At 38.2% G+C, this 22,060-nt stretch overlaps 1 protein-coding gene across 5 annotated transcripts in view; it reads left to right on the top strand.

The window, feature by feature from the left end:
* The window catches only part of LOC131027680 (calcineurin B-like protein 7), a 124,124-nt gene that overhangs the window by 70,809 nt on the left and 31,255 nt on the right, over positions 1–22,060 (top strand). For 4 of the 5 annotated variants that reach the window (XM_057957771.2, XM_057957765.2, XM_057957785.2 and 1 more), the window contains 2 exons: positions 1,619–1,727; positions 1,897–1,949. In XM_057957771.2, coding sequence (XP_057813754.2) covers positions 1,619–1,727; positions 1,897–1,949 — 162 coding nt within the window. The remainder of the gene's footprint in view (positions 1–1,618; positions 1,728–1,896; positions 1,950–22,060) is intronic. The other variant, XM_057957789.2, reaches the window with a different exon arrangement.

The following is a 22,060-nucleotide window of genomic DNA, read 5'->3' as shown; positions in this document are numbered from 1 at the left end:
GGGTTCACATAGGTGTGCTAAGGTTTGCCTGAAGCATTGTGTGGGTGACCTGAGTATTCTGCAGGCATACTCAGGATGTACCTGGGGTGGAACCTCAGAATACCCATCCCTGGAATTCAACTTGGACCCATTCAAGTCGGGTATAAGGGTCGGGCAGCAAAGCTTGCAACATTGAGTTTAAGTCATATTAATTCATGCATTAAACATGATGTCTCAAATGTTCTTTGGCATAGTAGGTCAGCTACCCTGTCATCCACATTCAAGGAGTTTATAGAAACACATTATCAGGTACCTTTCTCTTCTTGAGGATCATTGATCATGGATGTCAAGAGAGTATATGGGAAATGTTCTTTGCAATCCCAAGGATTGTGTTGCCTGACTTGCTTAGTCCCCTTTCTCTTCTTGAGGATCATTGATCATGGATGTCAAGAGAGTATACGGGAAATGTTCTTTGCAATCCCAAGGATTGCATTGCCTGACTTGCTTAGTCCCCTTTCTCTTTGTGAGGATCATTGATCATGGATGTCAAGAGAGTATATGGGAAATGTTCTTTGCAATCCCAAGGATTGCGTCGCCTGACTTGCTTAGTCCAGGAAGTTCCCCCATGCTTGATTATAATGCGAATTCTCCATCTTTTTCTGATTCAGATAAAAATGAGGAGTAAGTTTCACTATTTGACATTGTCTCCCCCAGCTTTATATTCTTTTGTGACAGGTCTTACTTTCATGTCCATACATGTATTGTTTGTAGTATGAGAGTCTTTTCTGATGCGTTTAGGTTTTACCCATTTTGTTGTTGTACTCCTAGGTTTTGGCTTTTAATCTCTTGATTCTTTCAAGTGTGATCATTGTTGTTCCCCTCTTGCTGTGGTTATGGGAGGTACATTCCAATTCCATTGACTTACTTCTATCATTCATGGAAATTAACATAATTTCTTTTATTCTTTGTATATGGACAAGTTGTATTCTTCTTGTGCTGCAGCACTCATCTGCCATAAGGGATTTCCATAACCTAAATTCATATTCCCTGATTTAAATATTTAGAACGACCAATTTTTGGCTACAAATTGGTTAACAGGTAAAAACCATAAGGGTCATTGAAATAGGAGGGATGAGAAAAATTAGTTGTAGCTCCACAAAATCGAGTCAACATACATATGCAGGAAATGATATAAGGACTATCATCATGAACATAAAACTTTTGTATTTGAATTTCTATGCCGCAGCTTGGGTGTGAAGAAATTTTGATGATTTGACTATAACGACTATTCAAATATGTCCTCTACACAAACTATTTCAAATTCATAATACTTGCAGACATTTATGATGTCTTCTTTACTCTGCTTTTCTATTTAGTTCTGTTTGCTCTGAGTTTATCTATGTATGATATATGATGTATTTTATATTAGAATGCTGTGGCTATTTATCCTTTCTATAATTTGGTGCATAATTGGTCAAGCTCAGCCAATAAACCAATGATCTTGCCTTTTTTTGAGGAGCATATGCTCTGACAGTTCTGATTACCAGCATTTACTTCATATGCTGTGCTTATTTTAGAACTCTCTCATACACATTTACTACATCTCTCCTGGCCTTATGTTCAGTGTCTTACTTGATAGGTTTTTGATCTATTTGATGTAAAACGTAATGGAGTCATTGAATTTGCGGAGTTTGTTAACTCTCTTAATGTCTTCCATCCACACGCACCTCAAGCAGACAAGATTGATTGTAAGCAAATGGTTTATCTTTTGAGTTTATTGATATTATATATCTTCTTTTCTTTCAGTCATGCGCACAATAATCTAAGAATTCATATGTTATAGCATTATTTCAAAAAAGGAGAGCAATTTTGATATGAAAATTGACTAGGCAGTTTTTGTTGGAATTTCTCTTGCAGTTGCTTTTAGAATTTATGATTTGAGGCAGACTGGTTATATTGAACGTGAAGAAGTATGCATCTATCCTTTTTGGTAGAAGATCCATGTATAAACTTTAAAGATATAAAGTTCATGTTACTAGATGGTATTTGCTTATAAAGTTAAGAGGAAATGTTATACTTATTTTATTCACAGAAGGTGTGTTTCAGTAGGTTTACAGTAAGACATTGCTAGGTGGTATTTGCTTGTCAAGTTAGAGGAAATGTTATACTTATTTAATTTTTGAATAATCCCATGAGCAAAAGCTATTATATAGATAAGTTTGTCTTGTTGCTATGTTATGGGGTTCTCCAGGTCCAGGTCCCGTTCTTGTACCTAACCGTGCGGAGTTTGGGAGCTGCAACAAGAGTGCCCTAGGAGCATCCCATCGTACCCACAAAGAACCCAGGGTGGTTGGGATGCTCCCAAGGTGCTCCCAAGCACTCCCAAAAGATCCCAAGTGCTCCCACTGGCGGGCAAAGATAACACACCCAAAAACACGTTGAACGGTGATATTTGACACTCTAAAATATTCAAGTTGATGACTGTCTCAGAAAAGTATTGGATTCTGTAAAAGATTTTATGCTATTGTGATTGTGACAACTTGGGCTTCTATATTAAATTTGATGAGATAGTGCAAAGGTATTAAGACTGTCAAGATTATCTTGTCAGTGTTGTTTAGTGTTCCTGGTATTAATGATTCTTTAATCTTTATGCAAGAATAAGCCTACACAACCCATTGTCTTTTTGTGTTACAGTTCTGTAAAGGTGATTTGATATGTTAATTAAGTACTGTCTAGTAATGTTTGTGTTGTTTTAGTTGAAAATGAAAGCTTTGTGGGGTTGTTAATTGTAAATTAACTATATTTGGAGTTGTTGGAAAGGGTTTGTTCAATGTTTCCTTCAGAGTCGAACATTTCTCTCTGACTAGGGTTTGTTTGATCAAAACCCTGTAACCTTACTTTAGTTATACAAGGAATTTGCTCAGAAACTAGATTTGAAATTTTGAATGACCCTTTTCACTTTCAGTGAGCCATTGATTATGCCCTAAATGATAAGGAAAAAATGAAACAGTGATATAAATTAGTATTTCCATCTTGGGTCTCATCTGCAGTTTACAATGATTACTAGGTATTACAGTTAACAATGATTACTAGGCATTACAAGTGCATCAAATCCTCTACTCAGAACAAGGGTCTTTGACACAAATAGATAGGCACACAAATTTCTCAGATTTATTGTCTCAAATTCAAACTTGCAACAGTCCAAAACCTCATCAGCATTCCAGCAAGATCAACTTCTTCAAGCTCCACTAGACCTCAAGCTCTTATCAAACTTTCAAGAGTGGTGGTGCAATATGGGCCTAACCATAAGACCACCATGGTTCAAGTACACAATTGCAACAAAGCTCTAATGATCACAAAACAACACACACACACCCACACAGCTGTACCCAAACACTATATACCCATGAGATTTGTTTTTTTTGCCATAGTGGCTTGCCAGAACCTCGTACCCACACTCGACCCCATACTAGAACAGACTCAACCAACAACTTATACTTGTTGATATAACCTATAAAATGAATAGAGGCTTTTTTTTACACTTGGGAAAAAATTATTTGTGTTTAAACTGAAAGGAACCTACTAATATTCAAAATTCTAGCCACTAAAATAAAACAACCATCAAAACTAAGAATTTATGGCAAGCATATACTCCACAAAGAGTAGAACACAAGCTACCAGGCTTGACTTGATAACAAAGAGACTGCACACAAACAAATTTACTAAAAAGTCATAAATTTGTATGGAAAACCTTCATATTTACTGAAAGCTGTAAGTTTGAAATTTGTTTCTTTTTTCATAGCCTCATGAAGTCATGGTTGATCTCCTCATAAGTATGTGAAGTTTGTTCTCCTTGAGTTTCAACTCCTCAATTACAAATAGGTTCTTCATTTTGCCTTCAGTTTGCCAGTATCCATTTTTAAGGTTTTCATATCTTCTGTGGAGTTCCTATAGAACTAAGATCCAACATTTTTTTGAAATTTCAACATGCTAATATCCGTGCATTTTTCATCTCTTTTCTCCTGCGACCTTCCCTCCTTGGTTTGTTTCTGATTTTTGAATTTTATGTATTTGATGAAATGAAAATATTCTCATGTTTGATCATTTATGATTGAAAGTTTTTAAAATTATCTGATCAAATGAAAACATTCTCATGCACTGCCCATGGTCCACCCATCATCCCACTGCATTATCCCCCTTAATTTTTCCGAAATCTCTTTTTCCACAATTACATTCAACACAACACTTGTTATGGTTAGGAAATGAAAACCAAATGCTGCTGAAAGTAACCCTCCACTTTCTGATCACCGAGAGCCCAATCTGGGAGGGTGAGAGCATACAGTGTCGAGGGGATCGTTAGATGCCAATAACTGAAAATGATTACAATCTTCGGGCGGCAAGCCATCCCCTTCCGCTTATACAACGGGATAATGAAAACAATGCAATCACTTGGCGGCAAACCAACCAAGGACAAGCTAAAGAACTGAAGAATGCAATCACTCAACCGCTTGTTCAGCGGGAGGACTAGAAATGAAATTCAAATCAACTCTACCGCTTATGCAACGGGAGGACAGTATTACAATATCCAAAATAGGCAGCAAAGCTAGCTTCTTCCACTTATGCAGTGGGACTTAAAGCAATAATCCAATAAGATGGCTGTTAGTACTACTAACCAGCTTACAATGCATAATATGGATTACAAACTAATAGAAATCACTATTCCAAGATAGGCGGCATGGCCAGCCTATTCCACTTATGCAGTGGGACAAAAAAGAACAACAAGAACTGCTGTTAGTACTACTACCACATTACAATATGGATCATAGAAGTAAGAATTGAGAACCAACAGCTGCAAATGATAACCAAGTTCCTTCTTTCCACACCAATGAACTTACACACCCCAAAATCAACTCCCAACACCAAAAGCTCAAGGCACACCAAGAAAGCTCTTCACACAACCAAAACTTCAAATTCTGAAATTAACAATAACACACTGAAAATATGCAAACCAGCAAGCTAAGGACACACTAAAATGCTCACAACTTTCCCAAATCAACTCCGAATTGCACCAAATCAAAAGAAAATGAGAGATATAACATAGACAACACAAATAGAACCTCAAACCTACACCGCGAACACCACAAACAATCAGAACGCAACCCAAGGCAGCCAAGGAAAGGGGACGATTCTACTGGGAAGTTCGACTTGCTACATAAAATCCAAATCAGCTTTTCAAGATCCGCAAGATGGTGAGCTTAATCGCCCAAGGCATAGGAAGAGATGGAGCCGATACCCAGAACCACACGTCAAGCACACAGGGAGCCATGAGGAAAAAACACCTTCAGCACACACCACGACCAGCAGCATGAACACTCAAGAAAACACACCAAAACATCTAAAACTGGCACAAAAATTCTGCAACATTGTTCTCCAATCCACTCCTTTAAATGAAGAGCAATCTCTGGCTCGACTAGTTGCTGTATTGCAAGCAAGAAATCAAGCTATGGCTAGGAGGTAAGCGTTCCCCAAAGCTTTCACTCTACATTTCGGCAATGTTTCATTACAAAAAATTCTTGGATACCCCCAAATGAAGGCCAAGGCACATATTTATAACTTCCTCCTCTAGTCGAACTTCTTTTCCCTCCAATATGGGATTAAACAACCACATTCCAATTTCCTTAATTTGCATTTCATTTCATTTCTCCAAAATCGCCCATATATAATTAAGGGAATGACTTAGATATCAATATAACTTAAGCAATCCCTTTTAAATAAATCGTCCAACCTTTGCCTTAAGTTATAATTTAATTTAAAACACCATTTTTTCATCAAATACTGAACCTGCCAAAACAAGCTCCAAGGATATGGGGAAACAAGCTGAGAGAATTGCCCTACCAAAAATAGTTAGTGAACTGAGCTGAAGAACCCTTGCCAAGAATAGCACCAAAAAATGTTGGAAGACCAACTACTCAAACTGACCTATTGGAAGTAGCCATTTGAGTAGGCCTGCTGACATCCTGCTAAAAATAGAATTGCTAAAAAGAGTACTTACTAAAAATAGCATACTGCTAAAAATAGTAAGTGTTTCCAAAGTGATTTTAACCACATTCTAAGCAGTGGTCGCACTTACTAAAAATAGTAAGTCCGGAAAAAGTCACTTGATGCAGATGCATGTCGAACCATCCTGAAGCTCTCTGAAAACCGAGAAGGAATCTAGAATCCAAACTCTCAAACTCCCACATATACCCCCTAAAAACACCAAAGAATCCTCCTATAAAATAGGAAACCCTAATTTCTGCTCCCGACTAGCCTACGGGCCTCCGAAATAGGCTAATGGCCAACTGAACTAATCACTGCGGAGAAGGGGACATTACACCCACTATGATTGTTGGTGCCCAGCAAGCAATGCCTATCAGCAGGGAAGATAAAGTTTATCACATTTTTTCTACAGTCCTAGCTCTAGCAGTATCTATAACGTTCTAAACCAGGAACCAAAGGTATGGCCAATGATGTTGGAAGACAATGAAAACCAGGTATAGTTTTCAACCATCTTTAAGGGACATAACATCCTAACTAATAAGTCAACTTTAGAGAGACCACAAGCTTGGTATCAAAGAACAAAGGTCGTGTGGAGGTCATCACTGAAAAAGTTGTGATAGAGTGCATTTCAGGAATGATGGAAAAGGATATCTGATTGTCAGAACACTCCCTGATTTTTTAATTTTTGAAAACTTGCCAATGTTGTCAATACATGAACTTGCCGCTGAGCATGCAATTAGAGCAATCTGCTGCAGTAAGTTATGGTTATGAAGTTTCAATTTAACCAAAATTGTTTTCACAAGGGTTTGAGTTATTTTGAAATAAGGTGTTGATAGATATAAATTCTCTGATTTATTGATTTCAGAAGTTAGGACACTGCTGCAATGAAATCTGATGTAAATTTCCAATGTCTAAAGCAAGATGAACAATTGGTCCTAAGTGTCCTATCAAAGTTAGGTCATAACTATTTAGTGTTTATTTCTACTTTTCATGTAACAAAGAATGCTCTTCGTGCACACCGTATTATGCATTCACTTTTGGTGCAACTGCTGGGACACATTTCTTGCTGGGCAATTAGTCACGAGTGCCATTGCATGAAACAAATGAATTTCAAGTAGTTCAATTATAAGATATCTCGATTATGGAGTGAGAAGGAATGGGGACTGATCAGCATACAAGAAATGAGGCCTCACAGGGACTGTTACATAAGTGGAAACATTACTACAGATACACAATACTGAAATCATAGGTACGCTGGCCCATAAGTCTTCAGATCCTTTGTCAACCAAGTATTAGATGCCTCCTCTAAGCACCAACTTAAGTTACAGGTCCTGGTATTGGGTTCAGGTTCGCAGGTTTGTGTGTTTGATAAAAAAACTGGGGGTTGGGTTCATTTTCAGCCATACAAAAACATATAAAAATAAAAAATATATACATATGTTTAATATATAATAATATTTATAAGTCTTATTCAATATTAATAAAATTCACACACAATATTATAATATAATAATAACACTATAAAGAAAGTTAATATTAATAAATATTAATAATTTTAGAAATTAATGAACATGCATAATTATAATTTTTAAAATCATTATTAAATAATAAAAAATTATTGAATTTATTTACATGAATTTTTATTATTAATAAATATTATTTACCCTTTTTAAATTTCAAACAAGATGCCACATTGATATGTGATAAATTGATTATATAATTTCAAAATCATATTATTTTAACTATATTAATGTAAGAATTATTTTATAATTAGAAATTCATAATTATTTTAATTAAAATAATGAATTTTTTGATTTAAATGTAATTTTTAATTATCTTATTATATAAACTTTGTAATTTCAAACTCATATCAAGTTCATTTTTAAAACATAGGATAAAATTTAAACTAAACTAAACGTAAATACTAATGTAAAACTTAAAATAAAAAACCTAAAAAAATATAATATTCATCAACTACTCCTTTCTCTCTAGTGAAGTCGGGAGTGCATAGTCTTCTTCCCGTAGCTTCACCCACCTCTATTGATTCGGTCTCACTAGTTCACGAAATACCCGTCAAAATCATAAACTATAAATCAGATTAACAGTATAAACATTTAATTATTCCTTTCTCGACTTAGGGCATGACCCTTTTGAGTCTTCGACAAGGTAATCTGAGTAGTTGTCTTCTTGCAGGATTGTAAGGGATCAATTATTTTCATAGGAAAAATACAGGTTCTTTGAAGCTACAAAAGATAATATTTTGAAAATTAAAATTTGTGCTAGGTTCATTTGGGTTTGTCCTAGACGAACCCACAATGATTTTTGTGAATTTTGATGGACCCATGGCGAACCGAATCCGAATCAATATCTAGGCTGGATTCAACCTATCGACAATGGTGTTAGCATTGCCAACGACAGGAGATCTAAGAATGAAACCCCTCTCCTGAAAAGCGAACAAAAGTAAGCTCCAAGGTTCAAGAAAGCTAGGTCTTAGCCACGCAGGATGGATCAATGGGAATGAATGTGTGGTAAAGAAGGGGGCTTGCTAGTATTACTATTGGAAATATAACAATCTTTCTCGAGGATTCAAATCTTTTTTTTGGGGTTTTCAAAGTATGAATTGCAAATCTGAAAACTATGATTAATGCTAATTAACCTGCTCTATCCAAGATCATAAACAAAACTGCCAAAAGTTTGAGGGTTAAAGAAATTAATTCTGAAAATAGAGATCTAATCGGACAATGTTAACCAATGAATTACTCAAAGTGGTGCAGGAGCACCTGGAATATGTTAATTAGGTTTTGAGTCTTAGGAGTTAGGGTTAGGTTTCTTTTGAGTCAATAAGGTCTATTGAGATCATTTGTAATGTTATTTCATGTTTTTGGGTCTGTTTGTCAAATTTGGAGTGATGATTTCAAATTTGTAAAGTTGCTCAAAATATTGTCATTTTTGTCATCAGGATAAGTTATACTAATGAGATGTCATTGTGGGAAAAAGTTGTCATTAATGTTATTGGGATAGGTTAAACTGATAGGGTATCATTGTTGTTATCAGGATAGGTTACACTATCAGATTTGCAAAATTTTGTTCAACCGATTTTGAATGGTTATTCCGATAAGGTATCAATATTGGCATCGAGATAGTTAACCCGATAAAGCATCATTGTGGTGAAGTTGTCATCGGAATAGTTAATCTGATAAGGTTGTCATCGAGATAATTTACACTATCGGGATTGCAGAATATTGTCCAGTCGACTTCGTTGGGTTATTTTGATAGGCATCCACATGTCTTGTTCGGCATAAGCTATACCGAAATGAGTGACATCGGAGTAGTTTGTTCTGTTGGGATTACTGGGAATTGTTGCTCCGCCTTGGAGGGTTATTCCGATGGGAGATCAAAAGGCATGATCAGAGTTGTTATTCTGATATCGGTACCTAGCGTTGGTCTATCAGCTCAGCATTGCTATTTGACACCTGTGTCCGACAGCGACTTATCAGTTTTTGAATTTGAACAGTCATGAAGTCCAACGGTCACAACAGGAAAGTTCAAATTTGGTATAAATTGTATGAGCAACGGATAGAGGAGAGAGAGGGGGAGAACGAGGAGAATTCTACAAAGTAATTCTGTGACTATTTTTTCAAATTTGAAATCATTGGCACTAAATTGGAAGCTTATTTTTTGTAATCCACTCTGTTACTGTAATTTGCTCCAATTCTATATTTACATATTGCTGTTTGGATTCAAATTGTTTAAGTGAGCACATGTGGGTGTACATTGGTGTGTTATCTTCCATTCACCGATGATTTGAAAATCTGAGTTGTTAAAAAGATTTTGTAGATTGTTCATGGGGTCGCCTGGTAGCTAGGCTAACTAGGGTTCTAACAAGAATTTTGACAGTTTCTCCCTGATTTGATTGTCAGAACACCCTTGAAACTTGGTGTGAGGACCCAAGAGGGCTAGAGGATAGCTATAGTTACAATTATGGTTGCTAATTTGATGAGCATATAAGTTTGTTTTGTTGTAATCTGATTGTTGAATTTGTAGCCGAGAGTCTCTGAAAGGGTTTTTTGTGTGTTGAATGTTGTGAGTCGGAAGAAAGGAGTTTTTGTCTTGCATCACAAAGCATGGAAGATTAAACCACAATGATTAAAACAATATTTGCACAAATCAGATTAACACAATTCATGAAAATACGATGCAATCATCTACGAAATTAACATGCAAGACAAAATTCCTAATATGCTCTTTAAAATTCATGGTGGCTGAGTTATCCTTCACTTTCAAATCATTCAATAATTAACAATACCATCTATTGAATTGTTTGGAGAATCAACACAAATTGGAATATCGAAACATGAACAAAATCCGTTCACACTTCACAAATCTCAACAAAAATATCACACTGAAATTGTATTGATATTCCAATATAAAGTCTGCATAGAATATCCAACCCTAATTACAATCAAAAGTAGGGTTTATATAGAGTTTGGAAATGAGAATCCATAAACCCAAAACTAGAGTTTTTGGGAGTAATTATAGCCTGAAATTGATCAAAACTGGCTGAAAAACTGCATAAAGACAACTCTAAACTACACTCCAACTCCTCTAAACTCTATCTAAGTGGTTGACAACTGATGTGGGCAGCCAAATCCGAGGAAAACCATAGCTGTATCCACCATTTTGAACTTCGGTTCTTTTACCAACAGATTTGCATTGAAAACATGGGTTTCTCTTTCTGCCTGCTTGCTGCAACTAAACTGAAAGTTATTGGAGTTGCTTTGATGTGAAAAACAAGAAAGAATCACCGTTCTTTATCAACATTCGATCCCACCAAGAGCTGGGAATTACCTGGCACAAAACTGGGAACCAAAATTGATTTCTTTTGGCTGACTTTTCAAACTTTTCTACTTAGATAATTTTCAAAATTGCAGCTCTTCAAATTCAATTGTTAGCTCAGAAAATGCTGCTTAAAGCTCTCCACCACTCCTTGCAGCTCCTGTACATCTGGCGTATTAGTGTATTTTAACTTTATTGCCATGTTTTTTATAAGAGATATGGATTTCTTATTGGCTTCTTCTAAATGTGGCAATTCAGCTTGCATAATCTCCAAATGTTTCTTGGTTGCCATCATTTCCTCTATAATTTGTAGAGAACAATTTTTATACATTTTCTCTTAGAAGGATTGCACCACAATTGCGACACTTTCTTGATTCACCCTTTTGTTTGGAAAGAGTCCCATGCAGACTCTCAATGAGTTCCTCCATATGAGACAATAAAGAATGAATAGAATTAATTTGTTCTACAATTTTGTCTCAAGCCTTAGTGTATTCTTTGATTACCATTTTAGAGGCCCCTTGTCCATTCCACTATTGTGTCCCTATCCGCATCCTCTTCCGAAATTGCCTTTTTGTGCAATAGGCTCAAGTAAATTTTCATTATTTGTTGGAGTGTTGGGAGATAATCTTCCCACAAAAGAATTGAATCTTGTATATTTATTTCCTATTTTCCGATCCCTTGTAGGAGATCATTCAATGCAATCATTTGATCTTGCAACTGATCAAAATCGGCCAAAACCTGCTGGATGACATTTTCTACCAACTTTTCAATTTTTTCTCTCCATCTTAAAAGCTGCAGAAACAAAAGAATCTCCACTCATCCCAATACTTGATAGTCCTTGTGTAAGAGTGGCTTGAATATTGGTAGAAGAGGCAATTGAATCGATGGGACCCAAGAGTTGGCTGATATACTTCTATTCTTGGCCTTCAACTCTTCCTTGGTCTCATCTTCTTTATCCATTTTGCGAAAAATTCTATCTACTGCTTGCTTAAGAGAATGTCTTTCACCTTATTTTGTTCTTGGATTTGGTAATCTTCTGCTATCATTTCACTCTCTGTCTTGTCGACTTGTGGAACAACAATTCGGACCTTCTAATGCCGGGATTCATCCACCGTTACACCTGCAAATCTTCTTGCACGTTTTTTGGGTTCAAGAGTCTTAAAAGTTTTCTTTAACATGGACACATCTGTATCTTCAACCTCCTTATACCTTCTTTCTCTTCGTGCAATCGTTCTTACAAGCCAAGCAGGAGTGGAACCAGTACTTATTGCTCCCATTTGTGTAGAATATACAATGTCTTGACACTGTCCTTGTTCTTCTTCTTCTTCATGCCTCGTTGGTTCTTCAAAATGGGCTTGTTCCTTTGGCTCAACTTGTTCAGATTCTCTTTGTGAAGTACCCACTGGGAGCTGCTGCTGTTGGGGTTCCTCTGACACATTTACTTGTACTTGCTCATTTGTCAGATTTTGCTCCTCATGTGTTAGTAACATCCCTGTCCAAAATGTAGTTTGGTTGAAGGAAGGTATGAATCGAACTTGTACTTCATTGCGACCACCCTTGATTTAGACATCACCCAATTTACGAAATTGATATTAGGAGCCTTATACTAAACCTAAGAAAAACAAACTACTGTCTACTAGTGGAAACACCTTATTAAAAACCTCGCCAAAGTTGAAGATATTGCAAACAATCGGGAGCTGGGGGTGATGGCATCCCCAATCCCTGCTTGGAACAAGCTTTAGGAACCTTCGGGGATCAAGGTGCCATTACCCCCGATCCCTGCTTGCATTATAGTGGCAATGGGTGGGGGTCAGAGATATCGCTATCCGAGATCCCCGTTAACAAAAGTATCAGGGGTCGGGGAAAGTGATATCCTTGATCCTTGTTCATCGTGAATCGGCACAACATCGGGGATCGGTGTTGTTCAACCCCCGATCCTTGAGGATGGAGAATCGGGGATTGAACAACCCAGATCCTCAAAAGGATCGAGCAAAAACAAACAAGGAAAGAGCCCAAGGTAAGAAATACAGGGGGCACTAGCTTAGGGTTTTGGCTCTCGCCGATCCTTGACCAAGGCATCAATTGGCTTGACTGTAATGTCCCCTTTTGGGAGGACACTAAATCTTGCCCAATATACCTGTAGAATTATTGTAGGTTATCTATTTTCAGTCTGCTGTGGTAATTTGGACAGATTCAATTTGATGCTGTTTCCCTTTTTAAATGCACAAGTCTGCTGTTTATATCAATCTGATCTGCTGCCTATACTCAGAAATATGTGTGTGTGTGTGAGAATCCTTTCTATTCCATCAGATCTGATTCTCTGGCTATTGATTTAATATTTCCTCGTCTTTTCCTTCGATGCCTGCTTTATTATTGTTTGCACATTTGTATTTGTGTTCTAATCTCTTTGATAAATGTTCATATCATTCTTCTAGATTTTCTTATAATTCTGATTTAGGTCTGCTCCTAAATTTGCTTCTAATCCGTCAGATATATGTTCTTTTCCATGGATCCTTCCTTCTCAAATGAAAATTTCTCCACCTTATATCCTTCAATGTGAGGGAGAGTCACATCTCTTCTCAATGGTCACAACCTTTCACAATTAGTACCTTTCAGAAAAGTCACAACCTTTCATCATTACTGCCCCTTTGAAAGTCACTTCCTTCTCTTCTTCCCATTAATGCTTCCCTAATTCCTATGCACCCTTCTTTCTTCCTTTTTTCCTTTTTTCCCCAAATGAAGTTCTCTCCCTTTTATATCTCATGTTTGAGGGAGTCACAACTTTTCATTTCATGCCTTTTGACCATTCATTAAACTTACCTAAATTTTAATTATATTAATTTTAATTTTTATTCTTTTATAATTTAATTTATTATTATTATCTATTAATAAATCCTATTTCAACAAGGGGACATTACATCAACTCATTTGCAAAATTTGACTAAGGCAGGAAAAGAAACAAAACCCTAAACCAAAACAATCAAACCAAAACTAGAAACCTAGGGCACACACCTAATTCATTAGGGCCGCGAAGCAAACCCAAAACAAAAGCTCAAAATGCAGACCCGAGGAGCATGTGGAATGATGAGGTTTCAGGGAAACCCAAACACAAAACAATAAGCAAACGAAACCAAAAGGGGAGAAAGGAGAGCAAAAACTGACCTAGGCCAAGACATTGGAATCTACCACCACACTCTCCGCACTCCCAAACTCACAATGAAATCACAAACGACTCTTAGAAACACCGCAAAAGCACGAAGAAAAGCGCAGAAAGCTAAAGCAAAAGTGAGCGAATGAGCGGGGAACATGGCTTATAAATGCCCAAAAGGGCTAATTAAATGCACGCGGGGTCTAGGTGGGACCACCGGAGATCAGGGGTCAGGGTTCCTAAGGGTCACCCGGGTGGTGGTCCTTTGGATCATCGATTCTCGATTTCCAACCTAAGAGAAGCAGGGGTCAGGAATGGATGGACCTCCGATCCTTGATTACCCAATCAGAAATCTCATCAACAAGAGGTGAGGGTCGGGGATTAGGGTTTCAATCCTTGAAAGGAGAAAAGGGATATGGAATCCCTGATCTCCGATCCCCGAAAACACACAGAAACGGGAAGATAAAAGGATAAAAGGAAAAAAGAAGAAAGAGAAAAGAGAAAAGAAAGGGGGAAGTAAAAAGACAACAAGGAGCAAGAAAAGGGAAAAGGAAAGGGGAAGAGAAAAACAAAAAAGTGGGGTCCCCTTTTTCTCAAAAAGGGGTGTGAGTTGTGGAGGAACAATAGGACCCTGAGAAACCCTTTGAAAGACCAAACATAGTCAAAATACAACCTGTCATGCAATTTCAGTCTCCATAGAACTACTTTTGCCTTTTTCTAGTCATCAACCGTTCTGACATAATATTCCAGCATGCCGCCTGTTGTGACGTATTCACACATCGCCCCATTGCAAATGGGGACCCCTACTTTTTGCTTTCTAGGGTTAGTCTTCCTAGTTTGGTCTTTTTAGGTTCTTGGCTATTAATCTTTGCATTGGAGAGTTGCCAGAGAGATCATTAGGATAGGAGGGTCTACTTGAATTGAAGTGGGTCAGTAAGTGGTCCAGATCAGCGTCTCTTTGAAAGCCTCCCCTTGGTTAGGCCTGGGTCTTGGGTCGAGTCTTGATTGAGTTTAAGGAAGTCTTTGTGTCATGCTAGGATTCTTGCCTTTTGAGACCTATGTCATTGAGTTAAGGAAGTGAATGGAGGTTTGTGAGTATGTGTTCTCAAGGATTCTTCCCTTTGAGGGTTTGAGATTGGTCCAGTTAATGATGAAATTCTTTTACTTCTAGGCATTGATTGATGTGAAACTGACCTATTTATCCTTAGAAAATGGACAGGAGCGAAATCTTCCTTAGCTCCCCTTTGACTCCTATTTTGGACAAAACCTTCACTTTAAGGTGTGGATATAGAGGAAATTAGCTTGAATTCACCCTTTGGGCACCTTGAACAAACTTAGACCTGGTCATTTGGAGAAAAGGTCATGAATTTGAGCATTATTGCAAATTTCGCTCTCGACCCTTCCAAAGGGTCCAAAGCGAATTCCCTTGGATCTCCTAACTTAGGTCAAAAAGGCTTGCTCCTATGTCTTGACTGAATGAGGAATGACCTATTTATGCCTTGTGAGCGTATTCAAGCAAAACTGGATGATGAAAATGTTAGGAATTTGACCAAGATGGCCAATTTCGCTCTTGACCCTTCCAAAGGGTCCAGAGCGAATATCCTTTGATCTCCTTGTTTAGGTCAAAATATTTGGCGTGATTGAGGCAAGGTTGATTCATACATACCTTTGAAGTGAGTTGCAACCAAGTGAGATGAAGTTCTATGAGGAATTTGAGCTAAGAAGCAAAATTCGCTTCTGACCCTTCCAAAGGGTCCAGAGCGAAATTCCTCTTTAGGTCCTGTCCTTCCAAAGGTACCTAAGCAAAATTGTTAAGATGCACTTTCGATCCAACGTTTTGAACAAGGCACCTCCTTTAGGTAATTTGTCAGCGTGTCCTAAGGTGAGAACAATGTGAATGAGGGCAAAGTTTGAATGTTTGAATGATATATAAGACTAATTCCTCAAATTCGCTCCTGACCCTTCCAAAGGGTCCAAAGCGAATTTCCTTAGATCTCCCTTCTTGGTCCTAATTTGCATCATAAACTTGGTCTCTATGGCGTTATGGAGAGAGAATTGATGTGTACAACAAAGTGAAGTGATGAAAATGTGAGGAATTTGGCCAAGAGTGCAAATTTCATTCCTGACCCTTCCAAAGGGTCCAGAGCGAATTTCTTCTAAGCTCCTAACCCTTCCAAAGGGTCCAGAGCGAAATTCCCCAAATGACCTAATTCCCCACTAGGAGCATTGAATTGTGGTCATGCATGGCAAAGAAAGGATTCAATAGTCAAGTTTAAGATAAAGTCAAGTGAAAAGGGATGTGAATTAAGCCTAAAATGCAAAATTCGATCCTGACCCTCTCAAAGGGTCCAGAGCGAAATCTTTAGAAAGGCTTTATTTTTCACCAAAAACAGTGAGTGGACATGACTTTGAGGGCAAATTGGCTTAAGTATGGAAAGTAAAAGATCAAGGTTCAAGGCTAAGGCAAAGCTATAAGCAAAATGAAGTGTGAATTGAGCCTAAAGGAGCAAATTCGCTCCTGACCCTTCCAAAGGGTTCAGAACGAATTTCTTCAAGAAGCACTATGCCTTGCTCAAACCTTTGAACGAATTCATTCCTAAGAATTTTTGAAGACAAATGACTTGATCTTTATAAGGTAAGGGTGAAAAGACAAGTCCAAGGCAAGTTGAGTGTGAATTGAGTCTAGAAAAGAAAAATTCGCTGTTGACCCTCTCAAAGGGTCCAAGGCGAAATTTATCTAAGCTCCCGACCCTTCAAAAGGGTCCAAAGCAAAATTTCCTAAACCTCTATTTGCTCCTTGTTTGGGGTCGAAATCTTGGTTCCTAAGGCATGGTTGAGAGATGATTGATGTATACTTGCCTTGAGAAGTGGATTGGAGCAAAGGAAATGATGAATTTGAGAATAAATGACAAAAATTGCTCCCGACACTTCCAAAGGGTCCAGAGTGAATACTCTTGAAACCTCCTTTTGCTCTCAATTTTGTATAAAGCCTAACGCTGATTAAGGTTGATTGAACTTAGAGGCATCCTTAGGCATGCATTTGAGTGAGTTGTGGTCACAAAGTGTGAAAATTTGTCCAAAAATGCCAATTTCGCTCCTGACCCTCTCAAAGGGTCTAGAGCGAAATTCCTAGGAGGTCTTTTGTTTTGCTTAGGTCCTTGAGCGAAACCTATTCTTAAGTAATTTTGGAGGCAAATGATTTGATCTTGGTAAGGTGAGCTTGAAAATGAAGTCTATGTAAAGTAAATTGAGCAACTTTGTGAAATTTAGCTCCTGACCCTTCCAGAGGGTCCAAAGCGAATTTCATTATAGGGCCTGCCCTTGGTGAGGGATCAGAGCAAAAATCTCATTATAGATCCTATTCTGGAGAGGATCCAGAGCGAAATTCCATTATAGAGCCTGTCCTTCCAGAGGGTCCAGAGCAAATTGATCCTAATACCTTCTTGTTAATGGTTTGAAGTAAGAAATACCATGCTAGGATGAATATATCATAAGTGCTTGACACCATGTTTTGTTTGTTTTGCAGATCAATAAAATGTAGTTGGAGATAGATCGAGCTAGGACAAGGGCAACCTCTTCAAGTTTCATCATCGTCAGGGACACTTCAAATGCGTGAGAGAGGACTCAAAGTGCTTCCAAGATGAAGGACTTCAAGTGTCCAAGGAGTTGCAAGCAATGGAGGACACTTCAAATGTGTCAGAAAGGACTCAAAGTGTTTCCAAGTTGAAGGACTTCAAGTGTTCAAGGAGTTGCAAGCAATGGAGCTAACCATCCACAAAGACCTCATTCTACCACATGCAGAAACCACAGGATGTCAAGAGGAAAGATCTTATAAACACTTCAAGGCGAGGTGAGCTACCAGAGGAGGAGTGACTTGACCGTGAAGAGGCTTCATCAAACACAAGAGGGTCAAGGTGAGGTACATCGTTCCTCAAGCACATCGAGGAAGAAGGAAGATCACTAAAGGTCAGTGTAAGGGTATGTTGAAGAAGCAGATAGTTTCAGAAGAGTTAATCAAAGTTAGCTTCTCATCATTATCACATTGAATATCTAGAGATATGACATTCCTTGATTAACCAAGCACAAAAACAAGAAAAGGTGGCATCCCAGTCACTGTTTCTCCAGTTAGATAGGTCCGCATCAGCATGTCCAGGTTCAATGTACTCGACTCACGAGTGATGACACAAACTTCGAGGCACCTACCCCGGTTTCCTATTGGTCCACACTCATGAAATGTAATTTTCTCATTGGCTAAGAGAGTTTGTTGTAACAAACCCTAATTAGGGTTTTCATCCTAAAATCATAACCATCCATTGTAAATCGATTTGAGCCATTGAAATGTAAAGAGCTCTCTATATAAAGCTCTGGCTCTTCATTTGTAAGGGATAATAGTTAGTTAATAGAGGTTAGAATAGCTAATAGTCAATAGTGAATAGTCAGTAGAATAAGAAATTAGAATAGAGTAGGGAGAGAAGGCAAGAAATTGATGCCTAAATTGTAAATGAACTCCATTTTCATTGAAGTTAAGGTGAAATGTGTTGTTTCTTGCAATATGCACGGTTTCTTGTTGAATCCTCGTTTTAGATGGTAAATGTTTAGATTGAATGAAAGAAGTTATTAAATGCACTTGCGTGGAATCCGCCTAGTCCAAACCACTAGCCTCTTGCTGATTGTAAGGGTGCCTGTGTGGTCAACTGGCATAGAATGAGCTTAATCTCTAGTCGTTACATGTCTATTGTTCATGCATTAACTTGAACGGTGATCAGTGTCTGATGGTGTAACGATTTGAATATATTCAAGGCATCCCTAAGAAATTGCACTGAGTTGGTGTCAAATCGTTCAATCTGATGGTGAGACCCAACCCAGTAGGACTCCACCTAGTCGTTCATCCATCTTCTTGCCTTCTAGGTCTTAAATTAGCCTCTCAAAACCCTACACCTTTTGCTATTTCTTTATTCTCCCTGGTGAGTAGATAGGACTTGAGTTCCAACAAATCAAGCGCTCGGCAAATAAACGTAAGTCCCCTTGTGATTCCAGCATAATCACATCAGACCAAATTGAGCTTATCCACACGTAGAGACCCTACATATAAGAACCTTGGAGTTATTTGGATTGACCCTTAGGCAAATCTTTAGCATACGAATAACTTTGTTCAAGAGAGGATAAGATACCTTGGTATTTTATTCTGTGTTTGCATGTGCATAAAAAACACAGCAACAAAATTGGCGCTATAAGGAGGGCCGATCATTTCCAAGCCGCGATCACTGGAACTTATCAAGAGTTATTTAGAACTTTTACCCTCCTCTCGCTCTCAACAAAATTAAAGTAGAAGAAGGATGAAAATGCAAACTCTTGAATCCAAGGAAGATTAGTGGAAAGCCATCTTCAACGCTCAGCATAAGTGGTACAAAGAAGGGAGGTGATCGCCGAGTCGTCAATTGGACTTGTGAAGAAAGGAAGCACTTTGTGCAGCTGGAACCAGTTGAGCTTTCAAGTTGAATCTGAGATATTCAAGATCTCTCTTATTCCAGAAAATCCAAAAAAGTAGAAAACCAAAAAACCGAAAAAAGTAAAAAATAAAAAAACCACAAAAAAGTTAAAAGCAGAAAATCCAAAAAAATCAAGAAAAGAAAGATTTCTAATGGAGCAACAATAGTCTCATGATGAGCAGCAAGTTGATATTCCTCAGCTTTGGTGGAAATTGAACATACAACTGTACCCACGAAGATTGTCCGAGTTTGCAAGATTAGGGTAGTGTAGAATCCACGAGACAGATGAACATGATGAGATACATTGCTTGACATACTTGTCTAGGATGGAATCAGCAATACAAGGAAATAACTTCTTTTGGGATGTTCCTAGACCAGAAGTAGAAGAAGGCAGTTTTAGCGTCCCAGAAAGCAAAGATCCTCTTTCAAGCTTCTTATGGATGATCGAGAGTCAGCTTATCTTGAATGGTGAAATGCGTTTAGAAGGCATATTGCTACCATTATGGTGTAGGATTCATAACGCACGCCATTCTGAATTTACTTGCTCATTATGTGAGATGACCATCAACCAAGTCAGATATCAGTTTAGAATGCCAACCTTATCCAAAGAAGAGTGCATCGTGAATAGATCGTGGAGTACACATCTTACAGCTGAATTCAGAAGAACATATGAACAAGATTTATTACACCACCAGACAGTGAAGGAGGCCAGTTGCAAGTTGATGATACAAGCTCACCTAATGACCAATGTATTGCAATGGATAGCTCACCATGCCTTGCACCTAAAGAAGAATATCATGGAATGTGAGTTGAAGAAACAACTGAGAATGCTCAAGTAGTGGCAAGCGATGATCAAAGTGTTGAACAAGCAATCAAAGAAGAAGAGGAATTCCTTGAAAATTTTTCATTCATACTACAAATGGAGATTATTGAGAATGAATTACAAGAGGTTTCAAGTAGCATCCTTTCAGAGGACAATCGAGTTGACATATTGAATGAAGAGCAAAAACTGACCTAGGCCAAGAAATTGGAATCTACCACCACACTCTCCACACTCCCAAACTCACAATGAAATCACAAACGACTCTTAGAAACACCGCAAAAGCATGAAGAAAAGCGTAGAAAGCTAGAGCAAAAGTGAGCGAATGAGTGGGGAACATGGCTTATAAATGCCCAAAAGGGCTAATTAAATGCACGCGGGGTTTAGGTGGGACCATCGGAGATCAGGGGTCAGGGTTCCTAAGGGTCACCCGGGTGGTGGTCCTTGGGATCACCGATCCTCGATTTCCGACCTAAGAGAAGCAGGGATTAGAAATGGATGGACCTCCGATCGTTGATTACCCAAATAGAAATCTCATCAACAAGAGGTGAGGGTCGGGGATCAAGGTTTCAATCCTTGAAAGGAGAAAAGAGATATGGAATCCCTGATCTTTGATCCTCGAAAACACACAGAAAGGGGAAGATAAAACGACAAAAGGAAAAAAGAAGAAAGAGAAAAGAAAAAAGAAAAGGCGAAGGAAAAAGACAACAAGGAGCAAGAAAAGGGAAAAGGAAATGGGAAGAGAAAAACAAAAAAGTGGGGTCCCCTTTTTCTCAAAAAGGGGTGTGAGTTGTGGAGGAACAATAGGACCCTGAGCAACCCTTCGAAAGACCAAACATAGTCAAAATACAACCTGTCATGCAATTTCAGTCTCCATAGAAGTACATTGGCCTTTTTCTAGTCATCAACCCTTCTGACATAATATTCTACTCACAATGAAATCACAAACGACTCTTAGAAACACCGCAAAAGCATGAAGAAAAGTGCACAAAGCTAGAGGAAAAGTGAGCAAATGAGCGGGAAACATGGCTTATAAATGCCCAAAAGGGCTAATTAAATGCACGCGGGGTTTAGGTGGGACCATCGGAGATCGGGGGTCAGGGTTCCTAAGGGTCACCCAGGTGGTGGTCCTTGGGATCACCGATCCTCGATTTCCGACCTAAGAGAAGCAGGGGTTAGAAATGGATGGACCTCTGATCCTTGATAACCCAACTGGAAATCTCATCAACAAGAGGTGAGGGTCGGGGATTAGGGTTTCAATCCTTTAAAGGAGAAAAGGGATATGGAATCCCTGATCTCCGATCCTCGAAAACACACAGAAACGGGAAGATAAAATGATAAAAGGAAAAAAGAAGAAAGGGAAAAGAAAAAAGAAAGGGGGAAGGAAAAAGACAACAAGGAGCAAGAAAACAGAAAAGGAAAGGGGAAGAGAAAAACCAAAAACTGGGGTCCCCTTTTTCTCAAAAAGGGGTGTGAGTTGTGGAGGAACAATAGGACCCTGAGCAACCCTTCGAAAGACCAAACATAGTCAAAATACAACATGTCATACAATTTCAGTATCCATAGAACTACTTTTGCCTTTTTCTAGTCATCAACCCTTCTGACATAATATTCCAATGTGTTGCCTGTTGTGACGTATTCACACATCGCCCCATTGCAAATGGGGACCCCTACTTTTTTCTTTGTAGGGTTAGTCTTCCTGGTTTGGTCTTTTTAGGTTTTTGGCTATTAATCTTTGCATTGGATAGT

The sequence above is a fragment of the Cryptomeria japonica genome, chromosome 1 (assembly GCF_030272615.1).
Source record: "Cryptomeria japonica chromosome 1, Sugi_1.0, whole genome shotgun sequence".
Lineage (NCBI taxonomy): Eukaryota > Viridiplantae > Streptophyta > Pinopsida > Cupressales > Cupressaceae > Cryptomeria > Cryptomeria japonica.
The sequence above is the reverse complement of the archived record's forward strand: the minus strand, read 5'-3'. Positions and strand labels throughout refer to the sequence as shown.